The sequence below is a fragment of the Nomascus leucogenys genome, chromosome 2 (assembly GCF_006542625.1).
Source record: "Nomascus leucogenys isolate Asia chromosome 2, Asia_NLE_v1, whole genome shotgun sequence".
NCBI classification, from domain to species: domain Eukaryota; kingdom Metazoa; phylum Chordata; class Mammalia; order Primates; family Hylobatidae; genus Nomascus; species Nomascus leucogenys.
This window is the reverse complement of record NC_044382.1, coordinates 29,341,256-29,365,789: the sequence shown is the minus strand read 5'-3', so window position 1 is coordinate 29,365,789 and position 24,534 is coordinate 29,341,256. Positions and strand designations below refer to the sequence as shown.

Below are 24,534 nucleotides of genomic sequence, written 5' to 3'. Positions count from 1 at the left end.
TTTCCAGCCCTTTGGAAATTGAGAGGTGCACATGATCTCCTGTCCTCTCCGTACCCCGGTGCTATGCTTATGGTGAAGCATAAGCTGAGCCTGGTTTGAGAGGATCTTGGCAGGAAAGGCTTTGGGGCCTCAGAGCTCTGTAATTCCACCTTCTTAAGTGGGTGGATGTCATTTAATCCTGGCCCAAGTGTGGCTGGCACAGTTTAGCTTCTTGAAGAAAGATGGCAGCACACCACACAGGTGTTAGAAATGATACAGTCCATGGGCCTTCACTTGAGCTGGCTCCGTCACAGCAGCCCTCTGAAGTGGGTGGAATTCAAGTGAAAAAACCCAGCTTGGGGAGATAGAAGGACTTTCCCACATTCCCACAGCTAATAAGTGGTAAGAGAGTCATCATTGCTTCCACTCTATATCACAGGGTACCTAGTAGACACTTAATGGACCTTGTATGAATGAATCGATGAATGGTCTAGAGTTGGTGTCATGAGTAAAACTAATTTGGGCTGGCAATGAAATTGTTGACATGTTGTGTGTGGGTGTGTGGGTGTGTGTCCCCTTCCCATCCTCTCCTCCGAGTTAGGATCGTAATGGACTCCTGCTGGTCACCAGCTCCCGTCATGACTGTTTTGAAAATGTCTGCCAGCTCATCTCTTTTTCTCCATCCTCACTGTCATCTTGGTTCATGCTCTTGTTGAGTCTCATCATGACCAGGATGACACTCTCTTAAGTGGCTCTTTTGCTTCCAGTCTTGTCCCCTCTTGTCTATCCCCCACAATGCCACTGGAAGCAACTTCCTAAACCAATTTGGATTACATGAGTGTTCCACTTAAATACTTTCCCAGCTCCCTGTCACCTGCCAAATACAGTCCAAATTCCTAAGACATTCATTTCAAAGTGTTATAACTAATTGCCTCCCTCCCCAGATGGACCGTGAATTGCCCAAAGACACAACCATATCTAAGTCATGGTTGTCTTTTCAATACCTGGTATGGTATCAGGCACAGGATAGTTGCTGACAAACATTTGTTAGCTAATTATCATGTGCTGGGGGAGTTGGAGGGAGATTGAACCAATAAAGGGAAATTTGGGTACTTCTGAATGTGCCCTCTGATGAGGGACTGTCTGTGTCCCTCCTCAGAGGCTGTCCCAAGAGAAGCAGACCTCAGATTCTGACAGCGTGTGCGTGGGTGACAACTGTTCTACCCTTGGCCGCCGGGAGACCTGTGATCACGGTAGGAGCCTCTGGGGGCTCAGGCTGGGGAATGCTGGAACTGGGCGGGGCCTTGCCCATGGGCACACATTGGCAGAGCAGGTTCTGACCACTCTGTAGACCTGGGTAAGGTGACCTGGCCTGCCATCCCTGGAGCTGCAGGCCCATCCTGTGTTCAGGCTGAAAAGGCCACAAGGAAAACTAAGGATGGGTGGGACTCGGGGCTCCCTTCACTCCCCTGACCCATTTCCCCACCAGGCAAAGGGAAGAAGAGCAGCCTGGCAGAACTGAAGGGCTCAATGAGCAGGGCTGCGGGCCGCAAGATCACCCGTATCATCGGCTTCTCCAAGAAGAAGACACTGGCCGATGACCTGCAGACATCCTCGACCGAGGAGGAGGTTCCCTGCTGTGGTGGGTCCAGGGCACGGGGAGGAAGGGTGTTCAGGTCCTGTGGGCGCGGGCTTCGGGGGCTGAGGCCAGGAGACCTCATGTCTCATCCACCTCACCCCCAGGGCAGGGAAGGAAATCCAAGCCTCCTGGGAGGCTAAGCCCCACTCCATTAACACTCTAGGCCTTCCCATCACTTCCCTTCCCAGAGGCCCTGACACTCAACGAAAGGAAAAGCCAGCTGACCACCGTATTTCTATGCTCCCCGTGACCGTAGCCCAAATCACTGCCCATCTCTGGGCCTCAGTTTCTCAGTTTCATCCACGATAACAAGACAGGGGTATCTTATTTTCTAGCATAGAACATGCCAGGTGTATAAGTAACAACCCATATTATAGGGAAATTTATTGGAGAAAAATATTTAGGTACTTTTTATTAAAAATGCATTCAATGTGAATTAAAGGTGATTTGAAGGGGAAAACATTATTTTGCCCATGTAAATGTAGTGTTCCATGTACTGGAATCCAGTTTTTAAAAATCATATATTTTGGATATGCAATAATATTCTAACCCTGAAAAAAATATTATAAAAGTACATGGCAAGGCCAGGCGCAGTGGCTCACCTCTGTAATCCCAGCACTTTGGGACGCCGAGGAGAGAGGATCGCTTGAGCCCTGGAGTTTGAGTCCAGCCTGGGTAACATGGTGAAACCCTGTCTCTACCAAAAATACAAAAATTAGCCAGGCATGGTGGTGTATGCCTGTAATCCCAGCTACTTGGGAGGCTGAGGTGTGAGGATCACTTGAGCCCAGGAGGTTGAGGCTGCAGTGAGCCGTGATAGAGACACTGTACTCCAGCCTGGGTGACAGAGGGAGAGCCAGTCTCAAAAAATAAATACATAAATAAATATATGGCTACAAAGAAATATTTTATAATCAGTGAATCAGAGTGCGTTATGGTAAAAATAAGCAAATTCAAATCTAAAACATTAAGAGGGAATTCTAAACCTGTGGGTCATTAGCTACATGGCAGCTGTGCCTCGGTCAATTTTAAGATGATGTGGATGAGACATTTTTGTTCCCACATGCTGCCACTGGGTGTCAGCATCATCCATTATTTTCCATCTTTCAGTAACAGTTTTGATTTGGGGAGAAAAGGCAAAAGAGTTGTGGTTTTTATACACCATATACAGTAGTTCCTGCCCTTTTCATCAAGCTTGGTGTGGCCCAAAGGCTGTGCAAAGATGTACGAATGCCATTATCAGTCCATGTTTCACAGCTAAGAAACAAACTCAGAGAAATGCATGCCCAAGGTCACCCTGAGGTCTCAGGGGAAAGATTGCTGACCAGGACCCCGAGGCCTTCTTTCCAGCAGACATATGGAGCCGCCTTGCGTCCCCGTGCTGTCCCAGGGCAGGTTATGGGAACCTCACGCCATTGTCTCCTCCAGGGTACCTGAACGTGCTGGTGAACCAGGGCTGGAAGGAACGCTGGTGCCGCCTGAAGTGCAACACTCTGTATTTCCACAAGGACCACACGGACCTGCGAACCCACGTGAACGCCATCGCCCTGCAAGGCTGTGAGGTGGCCCCGGGCTTTGGTCCCCGACACCCATTTGCCTTCAGGATCCTGCGCAACCGGCAGGAGGTGGCCATCTTGGAGGTGAGAGGAGAGGGTGGGGTGCGGGTGGTGCTTGGTCTGGGGACACTGGCCTTAGTGTCATGTTTTTGTTTGGGGGAGCCCTTGCTACTGACACCACGGGGACTGAAGGGGAGGGAAAGCAAGCCTCACTCCTGTCAGGTGACCCAAGTAGATTATAAGACAACACACAGGACACCCACTTAATTTGAATTTCAGGTAAGCCACGAACATTACCTGAAACATTTTCATAATAATATAGGCATGTCCCATGCAAGATTGGAGCTTTATCGATACTAAAATATTATTCATTGTTCATCTGACATTCAAATTAAACAAAACATTCTGTATTGTTATTCACTAAATCTGGCAGCCCCAGAACCAAGGTTTGTTTTTTCTCCCTTACCTTAAAATCCCAAGCCTGAAAAGCATTTAGTCTGGTCTAACCATTCAGATTCTGGAATCCCCTCTAAGACCTTTCACCACTACCCTCCTCTGCGGGAGGAGAAGGTCCACTGCCCCTCCCATTGAGCAATTCAAATTTTAGAAAGATTTTCCCCATACTGAGTTGAAATCTTTAAGCTCCAGGAAGGCAATAATTAGGCCTATTCTGCATACTTTTGTTTTTCCAGAACTCAGCATGATGTCCAGCATTAGAATACTATGGGCTCTAGAAATATTTGTTGAACAAATGAGTGAACGAAGTGTGTTTTCATTTCACCGATTCACTGTCCTTCTTACTCACGGGCACTAGCCTCCTCTCTGAGGTCATGCAGAATACATGGACTCTCTCTTCCACATGGCAACCCTTTGGCGATTTAGAATTTAAAATGTTAACACTAGAGGAAAACAGAAAACTACCTTCTGCCATTACAGATAAGGAAACTGAGGCCAGGGCAGCCACATGCTTTATCCAGGGGTCCACAGAGGGCCAGTGGTCTCTTAGTCTTGTTCTAGAATCTGACCTCTTGGTCTTGTTTTCTGCCCAAGCCCCACTGCCTCTCTCAGTTCTTAAATTTCAAAAAATATCGCCTCCGTAACTCACTTTTACTTTTGGTAGTTTGAGATAGGTCTCTTATTTATTTTATACACGAAGCTTTCTAGCAAAAAGTGTGCTTTATGTATTCAAGTTTAGCATTTGTGTGCTAATTTAATTGTATAAGATGCTCTTTAAATGAGAATTAACATAAGTCCGTGTTTAGCTGACTGGCAACTTCTTGGAGATTTTCCTATACACAGTATTGTAATTATTTGGCAATTATAACACAAGAAACAATTTTGATTAAGTTATATGAGAAATGGCCTCTTCTAATAAAAAGTAAATATTTTTTTAAAAATTCAGAGAACACCCAAATGTTGGTTTTATATTCTAATGGTTGGGGAAGGCTCTGAGAATGGAAAGTGAGGGCAGGGAGGCCTGTGTTAGAGACGTCCTCAGGGAGGGCCTCCCTGAGGAGGTGACATTTGAATGGAAACCTGAATAGGTGGAAGAAGGGAGCTCTTGGATTTGTGGATGTGTGCTATAATCTTATTCCTCTTTGACCCCTGAGTATCGGCTACGTAGTCAGTACTTACAAATATTTCTGGGTTTGGCTGAAGTGAACAGGTCTCCAGGAGCCCTGGCAGTAGGAAAATGAACTCCACCTTTGCCTCCTGTCCTTCAGGCAAGCTGTTCAGAGGACATGGGTCGCTGGCTCGGGCTGCTGCTGGTGGAGATGGGCTCCAGAGTCACTCCGGAGGCGCTGCACTATGACTACGTGGATGTGGAGACCTTAACCAGCATCGTCAGTGCTGGGCGCAACTCCTTCCTGTAAGTGTCAGCTGCACCGGCCACACCTGCCCAGGACCTTTCCTGTCTCCATCCCTCTCAGAGGCTGGGTCCAGCCCTGGGCACTGGGAGGGAAGGGAGGAGCTAAGGAAAGCTCTGCTTCCTTGGTAAGCTGGAGTGGGTGTCTTCCTCTTCCAGCAAAGAGTGGGGAGCTGGCTGAAGGAGGTAGCCCAGAGTCAGAGGCAAGGTGTGGATGGAAGGAGCAAAAGTAGAGAAGCCTTGGAGTAGTGGCCTGGGCTCTGCCCTCATGTCACGGGACTTTAAGCTTTCACACACTGGAGCATGGGCACGTGGCTAGTATATGGCATTCGGTACTAGAAGAGCCAAGTTCGAGTCCCAGCTCGGTCACCACCAGCAGTGGAAGCTTGCACTGGTTGCTTGCCATCTCGGATCTCTGTTTTCTGACTCATAGAATGGTGGTGATGAATTACCTGCCTTGCAGGTTGTTATGAGAATCACATTGGTCCTGTCCGTGACACCCTAACACAGCCCATGACACAGTGCTGCCTGCCATCTTGCTTTTACCAATCTTCTGACCTGCCTTAAGAGTTTCTGCCAGAATCGGCCGGGCACGGTGGCTCACGCCTGTAATCCCAGCACTTTGGGAGGTCGAGGAGGGTGGATCACGAGGTCAGGAGATCGAGACCACGGTGAAACCCCGTCTCTACTAAAAATACAAAAAATTAGCCGGGCGTGGTGGCGGGCGCCTGCAGTCCCAGCTACTCCGGAGGCTGAGGCAGGAGAATGGCATGAACCCGGGAGGCGGAGCTTGCAGTGAGCCGAGATCCCGCCACTGCACTCCAGCCTGGGCGACAGCGAGACTCCGTCTCAAAAAAAAAAAGAGTTTCTGCCAGAATCAATGAGACTGAGGACAGGAAAGCACTGTAAGCTGCAAAGCATCATTGTCATTGTCATTGTCATCATACCTTTTATTTTCTAGATATGCAAGATCCTGCCAGAATCAGTGGCCTGAGCCCCGAGTCTATGATGATGTTCCTTACGAAAAGATGCAGGTACAGTCCCTTGGGGCTGCTCAGGAATGTGGCAAAGGCCACTTATTAGCTCTCCCTCTTTCTGCTCCCTTTACCTTCTGCCTCAGAAAGATCATTTTCATTTAAGCAGCAGTAGCTAGAAGGGAAGCCCCTTCTTATCATAGAGCATGGCTCAGGATGAGGAATCCCTGGCACAGGAGGCTAGGTGGTGCCGTGGAAAGAGACCCAGGTTGGGAGAAAGAAAGGGCTCTGTAGACTCCCAAACACTACCAAAAGGTGAGGCATCGTCTCCAGTTTGAGCAAGATGCTGGGGCCCTCCTCCTGTTTACCACTCTGTGAACTTATCCTGCTGATTCTGTGGTGTCTGGGGCAGGTGCTGACTCTGGGGCCACCCCGCAAGCCTTCAACTGGTGACTTCGTGATCTGGGAGCTTCAGCTCCCAGGCCAGTCTCCATGTTTTGCTTGCTAAGCCAGGGAGATACCAGCTTACTAATTTACAGTGAGGCCTGTGTAGCCATCACATGACCTGGAATGCTCCTGGCAGCATGCCCTGTGCTGTCTCCTCCCTCAGAAAGTGAGAGGAGAGCCACATTCCAATCAGACGCTGGTGGGTGGGTCAGGCCTCATAGCAGAAGAGAGAGACAATTAAGCTGCCAGGGACAACAGATGTGTCTGCAGACAGGACCTCTGCCTTGGACGGTGCTGGATGACACACTGAGTTTTCACCTCTAGGACTCCCTTTTCTAGAAATTTCTCCAGTCATCCTTCTGTTCATATGGTCTTTCTTCAGACTCAGATAAACCTGTGGATGCAGGTTGAGGTTTTTCTCAGTTGCAGAGTTTAGTGGCAAGACAGCTTAGCACTTAAGGATGTGAAGTTTGAGTCAGATTCAGGGCTGCTGGTCTTCACTTCCTGACTCCAAAAGGATATGATAAAACCTACCTTCTTGGATGGCTGCAAGAATTAAATAATACTTTACGTAAAATTTTAGGCGGGGTCTGGGTGCCATGGCTCACGCATATAATCCCGGTACTTTGGGAGGCTGAGGTGGGTGGATCACTTGAGGCCAGGAGCTCGAGTCCAGCCTGGCCAACATGGCGAAACCTCGTCTCTACTTAAAAACTACAAAAATTAGCCAGGCATAGTGGCACATGCCTGTGGTCCCAGCTACTCAAGAGGCTGAGGCAGGAAGATTGCTTGAACCCAGGAGGTGGAAGTGAGCCAAGATCAAACCACTGAACTCCAGCCTGGGCAACAGAGCAAGACTCTGTCTTAAAAAAAAAAAAAAATGTTTAGGCTGGGTGCAGTGGCTCATACCTATAATCCTAGCACTTAGGGAAGCTGAGGTGGGTGGATCATTTAAGCCCAGGAGTTTGAGACCAGCCTGGCCAACATGGCAAAACCCTGTCTCTACAAAAATTAGCTGGGCATGGTGGTGCACATCTGTTGTCCCAGCTACTCAGGAGGCTGAGGTGGGAGGATCACTTGAGTCTAAGAGGTTGAGGCTGCAGTGAGCCATGATCACACCACTGCACTCAAAAAAAGAAATTAGCACAGTGCCTAGACATTGGAAGGTCCTATACAGAGGAGTAGATAGTACTGTTGTTGACAACATCATTATTATATTGCATTATTATCATATTTAACTCGTTTCCTAAGCTTTCACTGGATTTTTAGTATTCTTAATATTCTTCATGCACAAATGTATAATTAATCTATTAAGTTATGTCACTTCTATCACTGGCTCATCTCATCCAGGACTTTTCTTCTTGAGGGAAGACTGTTTTCTTTTTGAGGCAATTCAGAAAATCACGATACTTCCAAATGTTCTAAAGACAAAAATATCTATGATAAATCAAATATAGCCACCCACAGTCTTTTGAGACTTTCTAATTTTCCTCTCAGCAGGTGCTGCAGTTTAGGGTTGCCTTCTGCTGCCCCCCAGCAGAAAGGTACGAAGTTCAAATGATATACTGCTAGCAAAAGTGCTATATGATTTTTGAGTGCTATGCAAGTCTAAAAATGTAAGACCAAGATCTCAGAGCAAGAAGACTCCATACTGAGCAAAGACCGCAGTACACCCTGCATTGATGAGTCTGCGCCTGCCTGAACTTAACTGTCTTCCTCCATCTCCCACCAGGACGAGGAGCCCGAGCGCCCCACAGGGGCCCAGGTGAAGCGTCACGCCTCTTCCTGCAGTGAGAAGTCCCATCGCGTGGACCCGCAAGTCAAAGTCAAACGCCACGCCTCCAGTGAGTTGTGTGTGGGCCTCCCCTGCTGACTAGGGAGGAAGGAAAGGAAGCAGTCTATAGGAGGGATCTCAAAATCAGTTTCCCTGGTGGGTAAATAAATGAGCAAAGTGAGATGCAAGAAAATACTCTACCATAAGAAAAATCACAGAGCAAGCACAATGATAAAGGGCAGCTAGCATGTGGCCTCAGAGGGAAAATGACAGGGAGTTGGGGGTTGGGGAGGTACTGTAGGAAACTGGTACCCAGTTTTCTAGGTCCCAACTATAGGGGAGGCTGCTGCTCAGCTCCAGCAGGTGATCCCTATGCAGCAGTACCAGGCCCCTAACACCAGATTTGCCAATTACTTAAAAGAGGCCAGAAATCTAGAATTTAGGTGAAATCTACCTATTTTTTAATATCAGCAACTATTTTTTTTTAATTTAGCACCAAATGAGGCCAAATAGAGAGAGAGAGAGAGATTGTTGACAAGCTGTGTCTGTTTCAGAGGCTAACAATTTGTGATTTCTGATCTGGGGTAGTAAGTGGAGAACTGAACCCATCCAAATACCCTGGAGCCAGCTGCCATGAAAGCCACAGCTCACCTTGGTGTCCCACCCTAGCTCTGCCTAGCACCCCACAGGAGCTCTGTGAATTGCCTGGTTGCCACGCTGCACAATAATGACTAAGTATGCCAGGCAACTCTGTTATAAGTTCTGTTTTACTTCCAACAGTAATCTGTGCTCCTGTGTGATTTATCTTTATGAACAAGCCAGCTTCCTGTGGGACAGCGTGTTCCAAAAGTTTTTGCTTTGTTCCCTTACATTTCTTCCCCCTGCATCTCAACAGAGTCAAGTTCTGTTCCGTGCTTTTTGAAAACTTACTTTTATTTTTTAATACCTATTTTTAAAAATACTTTTCCATATTATAACTCCATTTCATTTGTGTAGATCATCCCTTCTGAGGGTCAGGAAATCTGTATTCCATTCCTCATTCCTCCCTTGACTACTGAATTACTGTGTACCTCTGGGAAAAGTCCTTTCCCCTCTCTGGGCCTGAGTTTCCTCTTTGAACAATCAGAAGGTTGTTGTGTAACTTTGCACTCTACTCTCAGAGGCACTGGAAATGCAGGGCCTTGTGAAATGCCCATTTTAAAATGGAAATCTAAACTGAAAAAAGCATGTAAGGTTAAAGAAATCACCAAATGTCAACGACAACAACAAAAAACAAACACACACAAAAAAGCAGACCCTTTCTTCAAATCAAATCTTATATGAAAGCCCAGTTTATAAAAGAAAAATAAAAGTGGAGCTACTCTGGTTGAGGCCCACTTGGCCTCCACTTTTCCTGTTAGCCATCACCATGGGGTCATGAGGTTCCTTGAAGGGCAGTGGGAAACCACAGTGGAAAACTACTGATGAATTCCAACAAGGTTGTTTTTTAGATGAAGAAACTGAAGAAAATAAAAGGGAAGATATCTTAGTCCCTTTATCCTGCTATAACAAAATCCCATAAGCTGGGTAACTTATAAATAACAGAAATTTATTTCTCATTGTTCTGGAGGCTGGGAAGTCTGATATCAAGGTGGCAGACGATTTGGTGTCTGGTGAGGGCCTGTTTCCTGGTGATGACCATCTTTTTGCTCCCTGGGGTCTCTTTCCTAAGGGCACTAATCCCACCCATGAGGGCACCACTCTCGTGACCTAATCACCTACCAAAGGCCCCACCTCCAAGTGCCATCACAAAGGGGATTGGATGTCAACATATGAATTTTGGGGGATGTAAACATCTAGTCTATAGCCAAAGGATTTTGCCCACGATCATGTATTAATTGCCTATTGCTATATAAGAAATTACCCAAAATTTAGCTCCTCTAAACAATAAGCAGGAAGATATGTTATATCACATGGTTTCTGTGGGTCAGGAATCCCAAATGGCTTGGATAGGTAGTTCTGGCTTGGGGTCTCTCATGAGATCTCAAGATGTCGGCCGGTCATCTGAAGTCACCTAAAGGCTTGACAGGCTGAAGGATCCATTTCTAAGATGGCTCACTGCATGCCTGGCAAGTTTGTGCTGGTTGTTGGAAGGAGGCCTCAGTTCTTTGCCATGGGGATCTCTTCATAGAGTTGCTTGTCCTTGTGATGTGACAGCTGGCTTCCCCCAGAGCAAGCAACCCAAGAAGGAACAGCAAGGCTGATGCTGCAAGGTCTTTTATGACCTATGGTTAGAAGTTACACTCTGTCATTCTGCAATATCCTAATGGTTACACAGGTCAGCACTGTTTAGTGTGGGAGGGGACTATAAAAGGGCATGAATATCAGGAAGCAAGAATCATGGAGGCCAAGTAGATTGCTGAGAAAAATGGTGGTGTGAGAAGCTGCATGGACCCACTCCCTAGCAAAACAGCTGTAGCTGGTGAAATTTATTAAAACAAACAATTATTTAAAGTCTGGAAATTTTCCTAAGGGCAAATGAAGAAACATTTATTCTAGAAAATTTGCTACATCTTAGTAAGAACAGTGAGAGTTTGTGGCATTTGAGCTACAACCTACCCATTTATTCCCCAACTCAGTTTGAAACAATCTTCACTCCAGGCATGTCTAGACAAGAAAACAGGGCTCCTTCTTCCCCCAGCTGCCAGTCAAGGGCTACAGTATCTCCCCAAGAAGGGCAGGCTGCCAGTATTTTTTGTCATACCCAGCTCCATGCTGCAGAGGCTAAATTCCAGGTGATTGCAGCCAAGAGGTAGGAAGCTCCCTTCCTCTACCCAGATGGTGGAGCAAAGGCTTTGCCCCAGGTAGGGTAAGCCAAGAATACTGGGGCCCTGATTGCCCTCATCCTAGCTCACTTGTAAGGCAGAGGTTCCATGCTGGGAGACGCAAGCAGAGTAGACCAGAGTACTGCCCCCACCCAGCACCCTGCTCATAACAGGAATGTCACTCCAAGAGAAACAGGCTCTTAATTTGTTTTGTGCTGCTATAACAGAATAACAGAGACTGGGTAATTTATAATGAACAGAAATTATTAGCTCCTAGTCTGGAGGCTGGAAAATCCAAGATCAAGGTGTTGACATCTAGAAGGGCCTTCTTGCTGCATCGTCACATGGCAGAAAATGGAAGGGCAAAGAGGCAAAAGGGGATTGAATTTGCTCTCTTTTAACGGCATTAATCCCACCCATGAAGGCAAGCCCTCATGGCCTAAATCACTTCTCAAAGCCCCATCTTTTCATACTGTTACAATTGCAATTAAATTTCAACATGAGTTTTGGAGGGGACGAACATTCAAACCACAGCACAGGCCATCGTTCCCACCCCTGGATCCAGAGCAGTGACAGAGATTTTGCCGAGTGGGGAAAGGCAGGCCATAAGAACAGAGAATTCCAAAGCTCTTCCTCGAAAGAACTGACTTTAGTTGGAACAGAGTGCGGGAAAGTGTAAACCAAAGGGTGCTCTCAAAAACAATGGAGATTTGGTGGTTATGAGAACAATAAACTAAATCATAGGCTAGTTTATCAGAGAAAACCATAGAAAGAGACAGCTAAAATTGCCCTCAGCCGGGCGTGATGGCTCACCCTTGTCATCCCAGCACTTTGGGAGGCTGAGGCAGGTGGATCACTTGAGGCCAGGAGTTCAAGACCAGCCTAGCCAACATGGCAAAACCCTGTCTCTACTAAAAATACAAAAATCAGCCAGGCATGGTGGTGGGCACCTGTAAGCCCAGCTACTCGGGAGGCTGAGGCACAAGAATCACTTGAACCCAAGAGGCAGAGGTTGCAGTGAGCCATGATGGTGCCACTGCACTCCAGCCTGGGTGACAGAGTGAGACCCTGTCGACAAAAAATATATATATATATATTTTTAAAAAGAAATTTTTTAAATAAAAAGAGCCCTCCTAGGGTTAGAACAAATCTCAAAGATGGGCCTCCAGAACTATCCTGTAAAGGGGCTGAATTTAATTGGATCAGGCTGTGGGGTAATTGATGCATTGTCAAAATCAATAGACCAAACACCTGACAATTAGTAGAGTTGGGTGTAATAGCAACAGAGGCCGACTGCTTAACAGGAGATTAGGGAAAGAGTCAGAAATCCCTGCTAATACGCTGTCACCCCAGAGTGACTGTATACATGCCAAGGCTATGGCCTCTGAGGAGCAACATCAGTGGCTTCATACTTCAAGAGGAAGTAGACTACACTAAAATACTTCAGACAAGTCACTAAACAAATAAAGTAACAACCCAACGACCCGGTTGGGGGGATGCATATCAAAAGATACTACAATATATTCTCTGAAATGACCAGTTTTCAACAAAAAATTATGAGACACACGAAGAAGCAGGAAAATGTGACCCATACAGAAGGAAAAAAGTCAAGCAACAGAAACTGCCTGAGAGAGGGCCCAAATGTAGAATTTAACAAAGATTTCAAAGCAGCCATTATAAATATATTTAAAGAACTTAAGGAAACCATGCTTAAAGAAATAAAGGAACAGGAGATGACAGTGTATTAACAGATAGTCTATATTATTGATAGCCTATATTATTGATAGTCTCTATCAATATATTATTGATAATAGCCCATTCCTCCTGCTATAACAAAATTCCATAAGCTGGGTAACTTATAAACAACAGTCTGGAGAAATTGACTTCATACTGCAGGAGGAAATAGACTATACTGAATACTACACTACACTAAACTGTACACTACGTATACGTATATGGAACTACACTACAGTTATATGGAATGTAGCTATATGCTTACTATATTATACTATACTATATAGTATAGTCATGTGGAATATATTATTGATAATATATTGATAGAGGCCTCCAACAGAAAGATAGAAATTATAAAAAGAAGAACCAAATAAAAATCATGAGGCTGAAAAGTACAATAACTGAAATGAAAAACCCACTCAATGGGCACAACAGTAAATTTGACCTGGTAGAAGAATCAGTGAGCTTGATGACAGAAAAATAGAGATTATGCAAATCAAGAGCAAAGAGAAAAAAAGAATGAAGAAAAATGACAGAGCTTCAGAGCACTGTGGAACACCATTAAGTGCACAAACATATGTGTACAGGGAGTACTAGAAGGAGAAGAGAGACAGATGAGCATAAAAAATATTCAAATAATGGATGAAACTTGCCAAATTTATTGAAAAGCATTAATCTATACATCCACGAAGCTCAGTGAAATCCAAGTAAGATAAAGGCAAGGAGATCTACAAAAGACACATCATGGTAAAAATGCTGATAGCAAAGACAAGGAAAAAATCTTGAAGGCAAAAGAGAAAATCAGGTCATCATGTATAAGAGAACCCCAGTAACATTAACAGCTGACTTCTCATCAGTAACAATGAAAGCCAGAAGGCCATCCATGCTGTATTATGATCAGGCTTGAACTGCAGGTAGTTGTGTCAGGAACAGATTTTTGCACGGGTCACTAGGTGACCACTGCAATCCCTGCAGCAGGTGGTTAGACAAGACCCCCAATTATCCATAAACTGCAGGAATTTTTCTGCACCGACTTATATAAAGCTGTGTGCACCTCTGTATAGTGCACAAAAAAAAAAGTAAAACTTTCCCTAAGAGGTTGAACTATGGCCTTGGCCCAGGTACAGCAGTATTACACAGCATGGACCCTGGAGTCAGAGAGACGTGGAGACATGGGTTTAACCTCGGCTCTGCCACCATTAGCAGTGGGACCTAACTTCTGTGTGCCTCAGTTTCCTCAACAATAAAAGAATATTAATTATAGTAAGTTTTGTGGGCTGGGCGCAGTGGCTCACTCCTGTAATCCCAGCACTTTGAGAGGCTGAGGCAGGCTGATCACTTGAGGTCAGAAGTTCGAGAACAGCCTGACCAACATAGCGAAACCCCATCTCTACTAAAAATACAAAAATTAGCCGGGCATGGTGGTGCACACCTGTAGTCCCAGCTACTCTACTTGGGAGGCTGAGGCAGGAGAATCACTTGAACCCCAGAGGTGGAGGTTGCAGTGAGCTGAGATCATACCACTGCACTCCAGCCTGGATGACAGAGTGAAACTCTGTCTCAAAATAAATAAAAAAAATAAGTTTCATGATGACTAAGTGGGAATGCAAGTGAATGGCTCAGCATATAGTGCCTTGTGTGAAGTAAATAATAAATATTTTTTGTCATAATTATTTGCTTTTATTGTCCATCATAGTATTGAACCTACAGTAGACCACCAGGTCCCTCCCTCCCCCAACCCCTTCCCCAGTAATAAAATGGACAATGCCTGACTGTAGTCCAAAGTCTAGAATCTCTGGGGATCTGAGTTATATGGAACAGTCTCCTTGACTTATAAATATCTGAAAACTGACTATAAAACATGCTCTTTTAAAACCAAAGTATGTTCTACATCACAAATTTGTTTTTTAATAATATTATCATTATTATCTAACCCTTACTATTTGCCAGGTACCATACTAAGTGCTTTTCATCAATCATCTCATTTAACCCTTACCACAACTCTATGAGGTAAATTGTATCCATATCCTTATTTACAAATAAGGAAACTAAGGTCAAGGGGGAAAGGCACAGAAAAACACTACCAGTCACTTTTGCCTAATGTCACACAACCAGGAAGGTCAAAAATGCCCAAATCTCAGACTGTCTGTTCCAAGGCCTTGCTCCTAGTCCCTGTGCCCTGTGGCCTCCCTTTTGTTTCTTATTTCCTTAGAGGAGTCACACTAAATATATCTAAGGGACTAAATCTAAACATTTATAGATGGAGAAGTTGGGGCTGAAAGAGAAGCTGACACCACCCAAGTACCTTTGCCAGAGGTCAGAACTGAGGGCCTTTCCCTTCCCTACATCTTTGCAGGTGCCAATCAATACAAGTATGGCAAGAACCGAGCCGAGGAGGATGCCCGGAGGTACTTGGTAGAAAAAGAGAAGCTGGAGAAAGAGAAAGAGACGATTCGGACAGAGCTGATAGCACTGAGACAGGAGAAGAGGGAACTGAAGGAAGCCATTCGGAGCAGCCCAGGTACCTATGTGGGTGTGGTCCTGAGCACCTATGGGTGGCCAGCTCATCCTTGGGCATAGTAAAGGGAGGTCTCTTGCACAAGTCACCTGGTTTCCTACCCAAGTGGGCTTCTCCTCCCCTCCTCCTTCTCCTCCTCCTCCTCTTCTTCTCCTTTTCATCATTATCATCATCATTCCTCCCAATTAAAGAAAGTGCCATCAATTTAATAACTGGTTTTGGAGGGATTACAAAGCATCACAATAATGTATACACTTAATGTAGTAAGAAGCAACCTGATTTTAGAAATATGAAGCACAGAAGTGTGCCTTAGAATCAAGGAAATAAGAGATATCATTTTGAACCCCACCTTCATTCATTCACAGATGTATGTGAGACATTGGTCCTAGTAAAGGGAATAATGGACATGACATTTTCCCAGGATCCTCTTCTGAAACCCAGGGACCTCAGCAGGCCCTGCCTGCTCTGGGCTTCTCCACACCCTATTTTCTGCTGTGTTTCCTTTGCATTCTCTCTAACTGCAGTTTGACACACTTTAAGCCTAAGGTTTCTTCACATGCCGGAGGGAGCAGAAGTCCTGTTTTTATAGAACATGTCCACAAACATGTAGCCCTATGAGAATGGTGGACCTATGGACCCTTTCCTAAGAAGAAACACCACAGTTCACAATGCTGCAAAAAAAAAGTTCAGGAGCTCATGTGGCTGCCTGTGGAGCCTATCCATAGATTGCCTAAGACTCCATGAACCTCAGATTAAGAACTTCTGGTTTAAAGGAGAAGACTTCTTCTGTGTGGCCAAGAACCAGAATCAACAGGAGGAAGGCACAGGAAGGCAGTTTGGTTTCCATATAAAGAATTTTCTGAGAGTCACAACCAAGATTTGGAGCAAGCTGACTCTCCTTGTCCTGCTCAATTTTTTCCCCTATGGCACTATCACTTTGTAATATATCAGATTATTTATTATATTTATTATTTATTGTTTGCCACAGACACACAAATATAAGCACCATAAGGGCAAGGATCTTTGCCTGTTTTGTTCACTGATATATCTAGGGCCGAGGACAATGCCTGATACATGGTAAGCATACATTAAATACATGGTGAATGATGAATATAAAGAATTCCACATTACTGGAAAACCTTCCAGCACAGCCTCCCTCAGGACAAAGAATGGAACTGATTTTTAAACCTGGTAAGACCCAACACAGCACTTGGCATGGGAAAGGTACTAATATAGATTTGTTAGATTAAATCAAAAAAGTGGGCTGGGTGCCGTCGTTCATGCCTGTAAGCCCAGCACTTTGGGAGGCTGAGGCAGGAGGACCATTTGAGCGCAGGAGTTCAACACCAGCCTGAGCAACATAATGAGACCTCATCTCTATTTTTCTTAAAGAAAGAAAATTTAAAAATAAAAATAAATTGAGGCCGGGCATGGTGGCTCATGCCTGTAATCCCAGCACTTTGGGAGGCTGAGGTGGGCGGATCACAAGGTCAGGAGATCGAGACCATCCTGGCTAACATGGTGAAACCCCGTCTCTACTAAAAATACAAAAAATTAGCCGGGTGTGGTGGTGGGTGCCTGTAGTCCCAGCTACTCAGGAGGCTGAGGCAGGAGAATGGCGTGAACCTGGGAGGTGGAGCTTGCAGTGAGCCGAGATCATGCCACTGCACTCCAGCCTGGGCGACAGAGCAAGACTCCGTCTCAAGAAAAAAAAAAAAAAATCGAATAAGCAGCAAAATCCTACTGAAAACTCTGGTGTCTATAAAGCCCTGCTATGACACTTGTTTACAAGTAACAGAAACCAAAGCTAAACTGGCAGAGAAATGAAAAGAAGATGTAATTGGAAAATTCAGTGATCTGGTGTAGTGGGGTCCAGGGACTTAAATGATGTCACCAGGAAGCTTATTTCTCACACTCATGCTTCTACCCTTCTCTCCTTTGGTTTCATTCTCCCCTTGTGATGCCACGATGGCTGCACAGTGCCAGCCCTCACCCAGCCCTCCCAGCCAACCCAAACAGAGAGAGCTTCTCCTCCCAACGACCACCACAAAACCCTCTGGATTCACTCTGATTGGTCCCACTTTCATCCCTAATCCAATCGCTGTCACCAGAAGATGAGTTGTGATTATGGGGCAGACCTAAGTTATATGCCAAACCCTTGAACTAGAAGTAGAATCAGCCCCACTCAAACTAGAGAGAATGGGGGTAGGGGGGCAGGTGCAGTGGCTCATGCCTGTAATCCCAGCACTTTGGTAGGCCAAGGCTGGTGGATTACTTGAGGTCAGCAATTTGAGACTAGCCTGGCCAACATGGCAAAACCCCATCTCTACTAAAAATACAAAAATTAGCTGGGTGTGCTGGCATGTGCCTGTACTCCCAGCTACTTGGGAGGCTTGAGGCAGGAGGATCGCTTGATCCCAGGAGGCAGAGGTTGCAGCGAGCTGAGATCACCCACTGCACTCCAGCCTGGGCGACAGAGTGAGACTCCGTCTCAAAAACAAACAAACAAAAAAAAACAGAAGAGAGACAGAATGAGAGGGGGAAGGTGGTTTCCCAATGAAAACTCAGAGTGCTATTTCCAGGAGATGGTGAAATGGGTACCAGACATATAAAGAACATAATGAGACCTCATCTCATTATGGAGCTGGAATCCTAGTATGGAGCTGGAACCCCAAGCCCAGAGTCCATCTCTTAACAAAGACTGGAGGCTAGAAAGGCCCTCCAGGAGGGGCAGACAAAGGCCTGAGGCCCTGCCAGATTCCCTGACGCTTCAGGTCAGGTTCAGCTTTTTCTTATCAGTGTCTCTTGATTCAGGAGCAAAATTAAAGGCTCTGGAAGAAGCCGTGGCCACCCTGGAAGCTCAGTGTCGGGCAAAGGAGGAGCGCCGGATTGACCTGGAGCTGAAGCTGGTGGCTGTGAAGGAGCGCTTGCAGCAGTCCCTGGCGGGAGGGCCAGCCCTGGGGCTCTCCATGAGCAGCAAGCCCAAGAGTGGGGTGAGTCCAGGGCCTTCCATGCCAGGGGCAGCTACTCCTATATCCCTCCACGCACTACAGATCTCTCCTTCATGATCATTCTTTGGAGGTAGGGGTTATGCCCATTTACAGACAAGAAAACTGAAGTCCAAAGAGGTGAAGGGCATGCCATGGGTGGCACAGCTAGGAAGAGGACTCTTGGAGCAATTTCTCTTGGTTTCTGGCCTGTTCTTGTCTCCACAACAGCAGCACCATTTGACTTTTTACCCTAAAGGTGATCTTAGAAATGGCCTTGGGGTTATTGATGATAATAGTAGTCAGCATACGTTGAATAACAAACATGTGTGATCCATTACTATAGGCATCTTAACCTGTATTATTCCACACAATCTTCCTGGCAGTCCTATGAGGTAGTTTAGGGGTTGACAGACAAGGAAACTGAGGTTCAGAGATGTTGAATGACTTGCTCAAGGTCACTCCATGAAGTGGGAGACAGGATTCCAAACCCAGGAAGTCTAACTCCAGAGCCCACCAGGGCAACATAGTGAAACCCTGTCTCTACAAAAAATACAGCAATCTCACATGCCCTCTCCTGAGATCTCCAGGGTACCAGGCCCTGTCCTCAGGGCTCTGCATCCATTATCTCTAATTTTCCCAGCAACTCTGTGAGGAAGATATGCTCACCTCCAATGGGGCTCTCTCAGAGAGAACTTCTCTGACCTCATCTACACCAGGGTTTCTCAACCTCAACACTACTGACATTTTGGACCAGTAATTCTTTCTTATAAGGGACTATTCTGTGCACCAGCAGGATGTTAGGGATGTTAAGGTCCTACCTAAGGATATCAAGTAGGATGTTAAGCAGCATCTCTAGGTTGTACTCACTGGTTGCCAGTAGCACCCCCCCTCCAGTGACAACCAAAATATCTCCAGAAATTCCCAGATGTCCCCTGGGAGAGCAAAACTGACCCTAGTTGGTCTAAATTACCAACAGCTCCCTCTATTATTCTTCCTCATAGCACTTAACCACAATTTGTGTGTATGTGTGTGTGTATATATATTTGTATCCTTGCTTGTCCAATGTCTGTCTTCTCCACTAGATTGTATTTTTGTTAAGAATTTGACTACATCCATTCATTTATCATTAAATTCCTGACCCTTTACAGAAAAATAGTAGGAGTACAAGAAATATTTGTCAAATGAATAAATGTTTTGCCTGCTTTCGGGTGAGGAAATTGAGACTCAAAGAGATGAAATAACTTGTCTGATAAGTATGACTTGTCGGGAGGCAATGTGTCATTATTATTGTTGTCCCAGGTCACATTTCCTGGTCACACCACACCTGATTGAGCCAGTGCTGTGTCTTACACCCCTACACTTCCTTTCCATGGGGTGTTTCCAACCTCATTGTATAGATGAAAAACATGACAGCCAAGGACAAAACAACTTCCCAGAGTCACAGAGGGCTGGTGGAGGAGCTAGCACTGGTTCATTCATCCCTGCTGCTTCCTCCCACCAGCATGACCTGATATTCCCATTCCAGAGCACTTTTCCCTTGGTTTTGGATCCTTTTAACATTCTTTGGAGATAAAGAGAAGTTTTCTGTAAATTCCTTGTAGGTTTAGCTGTTAAGATGTCACCCTTAAGGAGCTACATCTGGTAAGATGTTAATACTAAGCAATTATCTGGAAAAAATGTAAGGGGTAAAGGTAATTTCAAAAATGAGAAGGAATACAGGAGAGAGGTTAAAAGTCAGGCTGTGGGGCCAGGCATGGTAACTCATGCCTATAACCTCAGCACTTTGGGAGACTGAGACGGGCGGATCACTTGAGGCCAGGAGTTTGAAACCAGCCTGGCCAACATGGTGAAACCCCGTCTCTACTAAAAATGCAAAACTTAACTGAGCATGGTGGCACATGCCTGTCCCAGCTACTCCGGAGGCTGAGGCAAGAGAATCACTTGAACCTGGAAGGTGGACCTCCAGCCTTGGCAAGAGAGCAAGACTCTGTCTCACAAAAAAAAAAAAAAAGAAAAGAAAAGAAAAAAGAAAGGAAAAAAGGGCTATGGGATTGGAATCCTGGTTCTCCCACTCACCAGCCATGTGACCTTGCACAGCAATTTGACCTTCTCAATTTCCTCACCTATAAAATGGAATGACTAATAATAATACCTACTTCATCGGCTTGTTGAAAAGCTAAAGGAGCTAATTCACACAATGCTTTGTACATAGTGAGGTTCAGTAATTCTAGTTCTCATTATCGTTATCTGAAGGTCCTCAAGTATCTTCTTCTCTCACCTTGTTCAATGCTGTCATGTTTGCCAGGTGCCTTTTATTTTAAAGTTCCTCCTGCCGCTAGGTGCAGTAGCTCACATCTGTAATCCCAGCACTTTGGGAGGCCATGGTGGGTGGATTGCTTGAGCCCAGGAGTTTGAGACCAGCCTGGGCAACTTGGCGAAACCCCATCTCTACTAAAAATAGAAAAATTAGCCAGGACCGGTGGTACACACCTATAATCCCAGCTACTTGGGAGGCTGAGGTATGAGAATCGCTTGAACCCAGGAGGCAGAGGTTACAGTGAGCCAAGCTCGCGCCACTGTGCTCCAGCCTGGGTGACAAAGAGAGACTCTGTCTCAAAAATAAAAATAAAAATAATAAAGTGTCCTCATGCTTTTGAGGGCAGGCTTGGTGTAGGTAGCCATCACCAGATCTCACCTATATAATTATTTATTGCCATCAACAGGAAACTGCAAATAAACCCCAGAACAGCGTTCCAGAGCAATCTCTCCCTGTCAACTGTGTTTCTGAGCTGAGGAAGAGGAGCCCATCCATCATAGCTGCCAACCAAGGAAGGGTGCTACAGAAAGCCAAGGTAGAGCCATAGTTCAGCTCCTCAAAATCAGAGATCTGGTAGCCCCCTTTACATGGAACTTCACCCAAAACCAAAATATCAACTAGTGAGAAAGGCAGAGAATTGCCAATGCATTTATGCAATGAAACTCATGAACCTTCCTCATAAGGGGTAATCCTCAGATCTTATTCAGAACCTATTCACTTTTTGTTAACACATATTTCTAACAAGCTTAATCATCTGGTTTCTGAGCCTACAGTGTGCTTTCAGACAGAACAGGTTCCATTTCATTGATGAGGTAACTGAAGATCGAGGACGATGGGACTTGCCCAGGGCTATGCAAGGTATCACTGCAAAAGCAAAGAAGCAAACCCACCTCTTCCAATTCTAAGTCCACGGCTCCCTCCAGGATGCTGGTCCACAGTCCCTTCTGTGTGACTCTTGGGGGTCAGCTGTGTTTCAGAACTTTTTGGATTTTATAAACATAATATGGTACCTACACTAATACATGATGAAAACCCCAGTAAGTCCTCAGGTGGTACCATGTAAGCAAACATGTTAATAATTCTACAGTAAGACATAGGAATATGTATAGCACATGGAGTGAATAAAGATTATAAACAGACTCATATCAGGTCAGGTCAAGTTTTGCCACCAAATGAGACTATACCAAAACAGTGGAGAAATATTTCGGTTTCACAGCTTTCTGGATTCCAGAATTGCAGATAAAGTGTGGACCTGTCCTGGTCCATTTTTTGCTGCTTATAACAGAATACCTGAACCTGGATCATTTATAAAGGAACAGAATGTATTTCTTAAGAGTTTGGGAGGCCGAGAAGTCTCAGGTTGACGGGCCATATCTGGCAAGGGCCTTCTTGCTGGTGGGGTCTCTCTGCAGAGTCTGGAGGCAGCCCAGGGCATCACAGGGTGAGGGGGCTGAACATGTTAGCTCAGGTCTCTCTTCCTCTTTTTATAAAGCCACCAGTCCCACTCCCATGATAACCCATTAATGCATTAACTCATTAATGCCTTAATCCATGAATGGATTAATCCATATTCATGAAGACAGAGCCCTCATGACCCAATCACCTCTTAAAGGCTGCACCTCTCAATACTGCCACATTAGGGATTAAATTTCAACATCAGTTTTGGAGGGACAAACATTCCAATCATAGCAGGACCTGAAAAACAAATGCCTGGCACATCAGAGATGCTCAGGAAGCCTTTCTAGACCTGTCTGGCAGCAGCACAGAATGTCTGAAAAATTGGTAGGAGATGAGACTGGAAAGACAGTTTGATATAGAAGGACCTAAATTCCAAGCTAAGAAATGTGGAGACTGATGAGTTTTCAAGGAACAATCTCCTTTTTAAATATGAAAATATAAAATTAATCTTTATTAATTTAAAATGGGGAGAATGGAATGGTGGTTGCCCAGAGACTGAGGGCTGGGGGAATTGGGGAGATGTTGGTCAAAGGATACAAAGTTTCAGTTTTAAGAAGACTTAAGTTCTGGGGATCTAATGTGCAGAATCGTGGCCACAGTTAACAATACCATATTGTATACTCGAAATTTGCTTTAAAAAGTCACTTTTTACTGTTCTCACCACACACACACACACACACACACACACACACACGATAACTAGGTGAGGTGAGATGTGTTAACTAAACTTGACTGTGATAATCATTTCACAATATGTCAAATCAAAAAAAAATAGTTCAAATTAGAAACATAATAAAAGGGGGAACATCCTATTTAAAGTAGTGGAAAACTCCAATTTCATTCATTCAAGAAACACATATTAAGCACCTGCTAAATGCTTGACACTTCACTTAACACTCTGAACATGTTCCTTCATTCCATCTTTGCAATAACCAAGTAAAGTGGGCATTCTTAGCCCCATTTCACAGCCAAGAAGACTGAAGTTTAAGTGGTAGATAAACCAGTGAGCAAGACAGACAAGGTCCTGGTTTTCAAGGAACTTCCAAGCCAGTGAAAGGAGACAGATAATACATAAGTGCCCTGTTAATGTAAGAAGATAATTCCAGAAAGTAATACATCTACAAATATATACATATATATATACACATATATATAGAAAAGGACAGAGACTGGGAGTAGGGTTGGAGCAATATACATAGTGGTCAGAGAGGGCCTCTCCTAGCAGTGACCCAAATGATGGGAAAGGAACATCATGAGATCTAGAGCAGAAGCTTTCCAGCAAGAGGGGAGAGCAGGTGCAAAAGCTCTCAAGCATGCCTGATGGCCAGGTGGAGGCCAGAGCAGCTGGAGCAAAGAGGGAGAGCAAGCGTGGAAACCATGAAGGGGGAAGAGGCAGGCAACGCCTGATCATTTGTGAGCTGAAATTGCATATCATATTAGAATACATTTAAAGGACAGCTGTTTATTAGCTTCATATCAACACTGCTTTGGGAATCGGCAACATTTTGTCTAGGATCACACCAGCATGGACTTTTAAAATGCATGGCTTGGCCAGGCACAGTGGCTCACACCTATAATCCTAGCACTTTGGGTGGCCGAGGTGGGAGGATCGCTTGAACCCAGGAGTTCGAGATCAGCCTGGGCAACATGGCAAAACCCTGTGTCTACAAAAACTACAAAAAAATTAGCCGGGTGTGGTGGTGTATGCCTATAGTCCCAGCTACTCCATAGGCTGAGGTGGGAGGATCACTTGAGCCCAGTGGGAGGGGTGAGGCTACAGTGAGCCCTGATCATGCCACTGCACTCCAGTCTAGACGACACTAAGTGAGACCCTGTCTCAAAAAAAAGCATGGCTGTATGTCTAGGCTGGAGCTGCATCCTCAGGTTGGAATTGACTTTCAGAGTCTGAGAGGGAAGAGTCTTTATTCTTTTCTACAGTTAGTCAGTCATTAAACAAATATTTGTTGAAGACCTACCATATGCCAGTCTTGTCCTAATTTCTGGTTACATAACAGGGAACTCAAAAAAGTACCTGGTCTCATAGAGTTGGGAAGACAAGACTTTAAATACCACACATAAATAAAGAATGTGATGCCAGAGAAGATGAACCTCCCAAAGGGGCTTAAGCACAGTGACAGCAAAAACCCTTTCGAGAAGGTGACACATAAGCAGAGACCTGAATGGAGTGTGAGGGAGAGACCTATGCAGGGGGCTGAGGGAAGGACGATCCAGGCAGAGAGAAAAGCAAGTGTCAAGTCCCTGAAGTGGGAAAAAGCTTGGCATGTTTGAGGAACATCAAGAAGATTCAGGTGATTCCAGTGAAGGGAACAAAGAGTGAGCATTAGGAGATGCGATCAGAGAAGTAACCAGTGAGGGGCCAGATCATCTAGACCAGCAGTCAGCAAACTTTTTCTGTAAAGGGCCAGAGAGTAAATAGTTTAGGCTTTCTGAACTATATGATCTGTTCCACAGCCCCT

At 45.2% G+C, this 24,534-nt stretch overlaps 1 protein-coding gene across 1 annotated transcript in view; it reads left to right on the top strand.

Moving 5' to 3' along the window:
• Window positions 1–24,534, top strand: part of AFAP1L1 (actin filament associated protein 1 like 1) — a 70,810-nt gene that overhangs the window by 42,812 nt on the left and 3,464 nt on the right. The window contains exons 10-18 of the mRNA XM_030826778.1: window positions 1,139–1,232; window positions 1,469–1,621; window positions 3,047–3,258; window positions 4,899–5,044; window positions 6,003–6,075; window positions 8,195–8,306; window positions 15,131–15,295; window positions 18,107–18,285; window positions 21,006–21,134. Of these exons, the coding sequence (XP_030682638.1) occupies window positions 1,139–1,232; window positions 1,469–1,621; window positions 3,047–3,258; window positions 4,899–5,044; window positions 6,003–6,075; window positions 8,195–8,306; window positions 15,131–15,295; window positions 18,107–18,285; window positions 21,006–21,134 (1,263 nt within the window). The remainder of the gene's footprint in view (window positions 1–1,138; window positions 1,233–1,468; window positions 1,622–3,046; window positions 3,259–4,898; window positions 5,045–6,002; window positions 6,076–8,194; window positions 8,307–15,130; window positions 15,296–18,106; window positions 18,286–21,005; window positions 21,135–24,534) is intronic.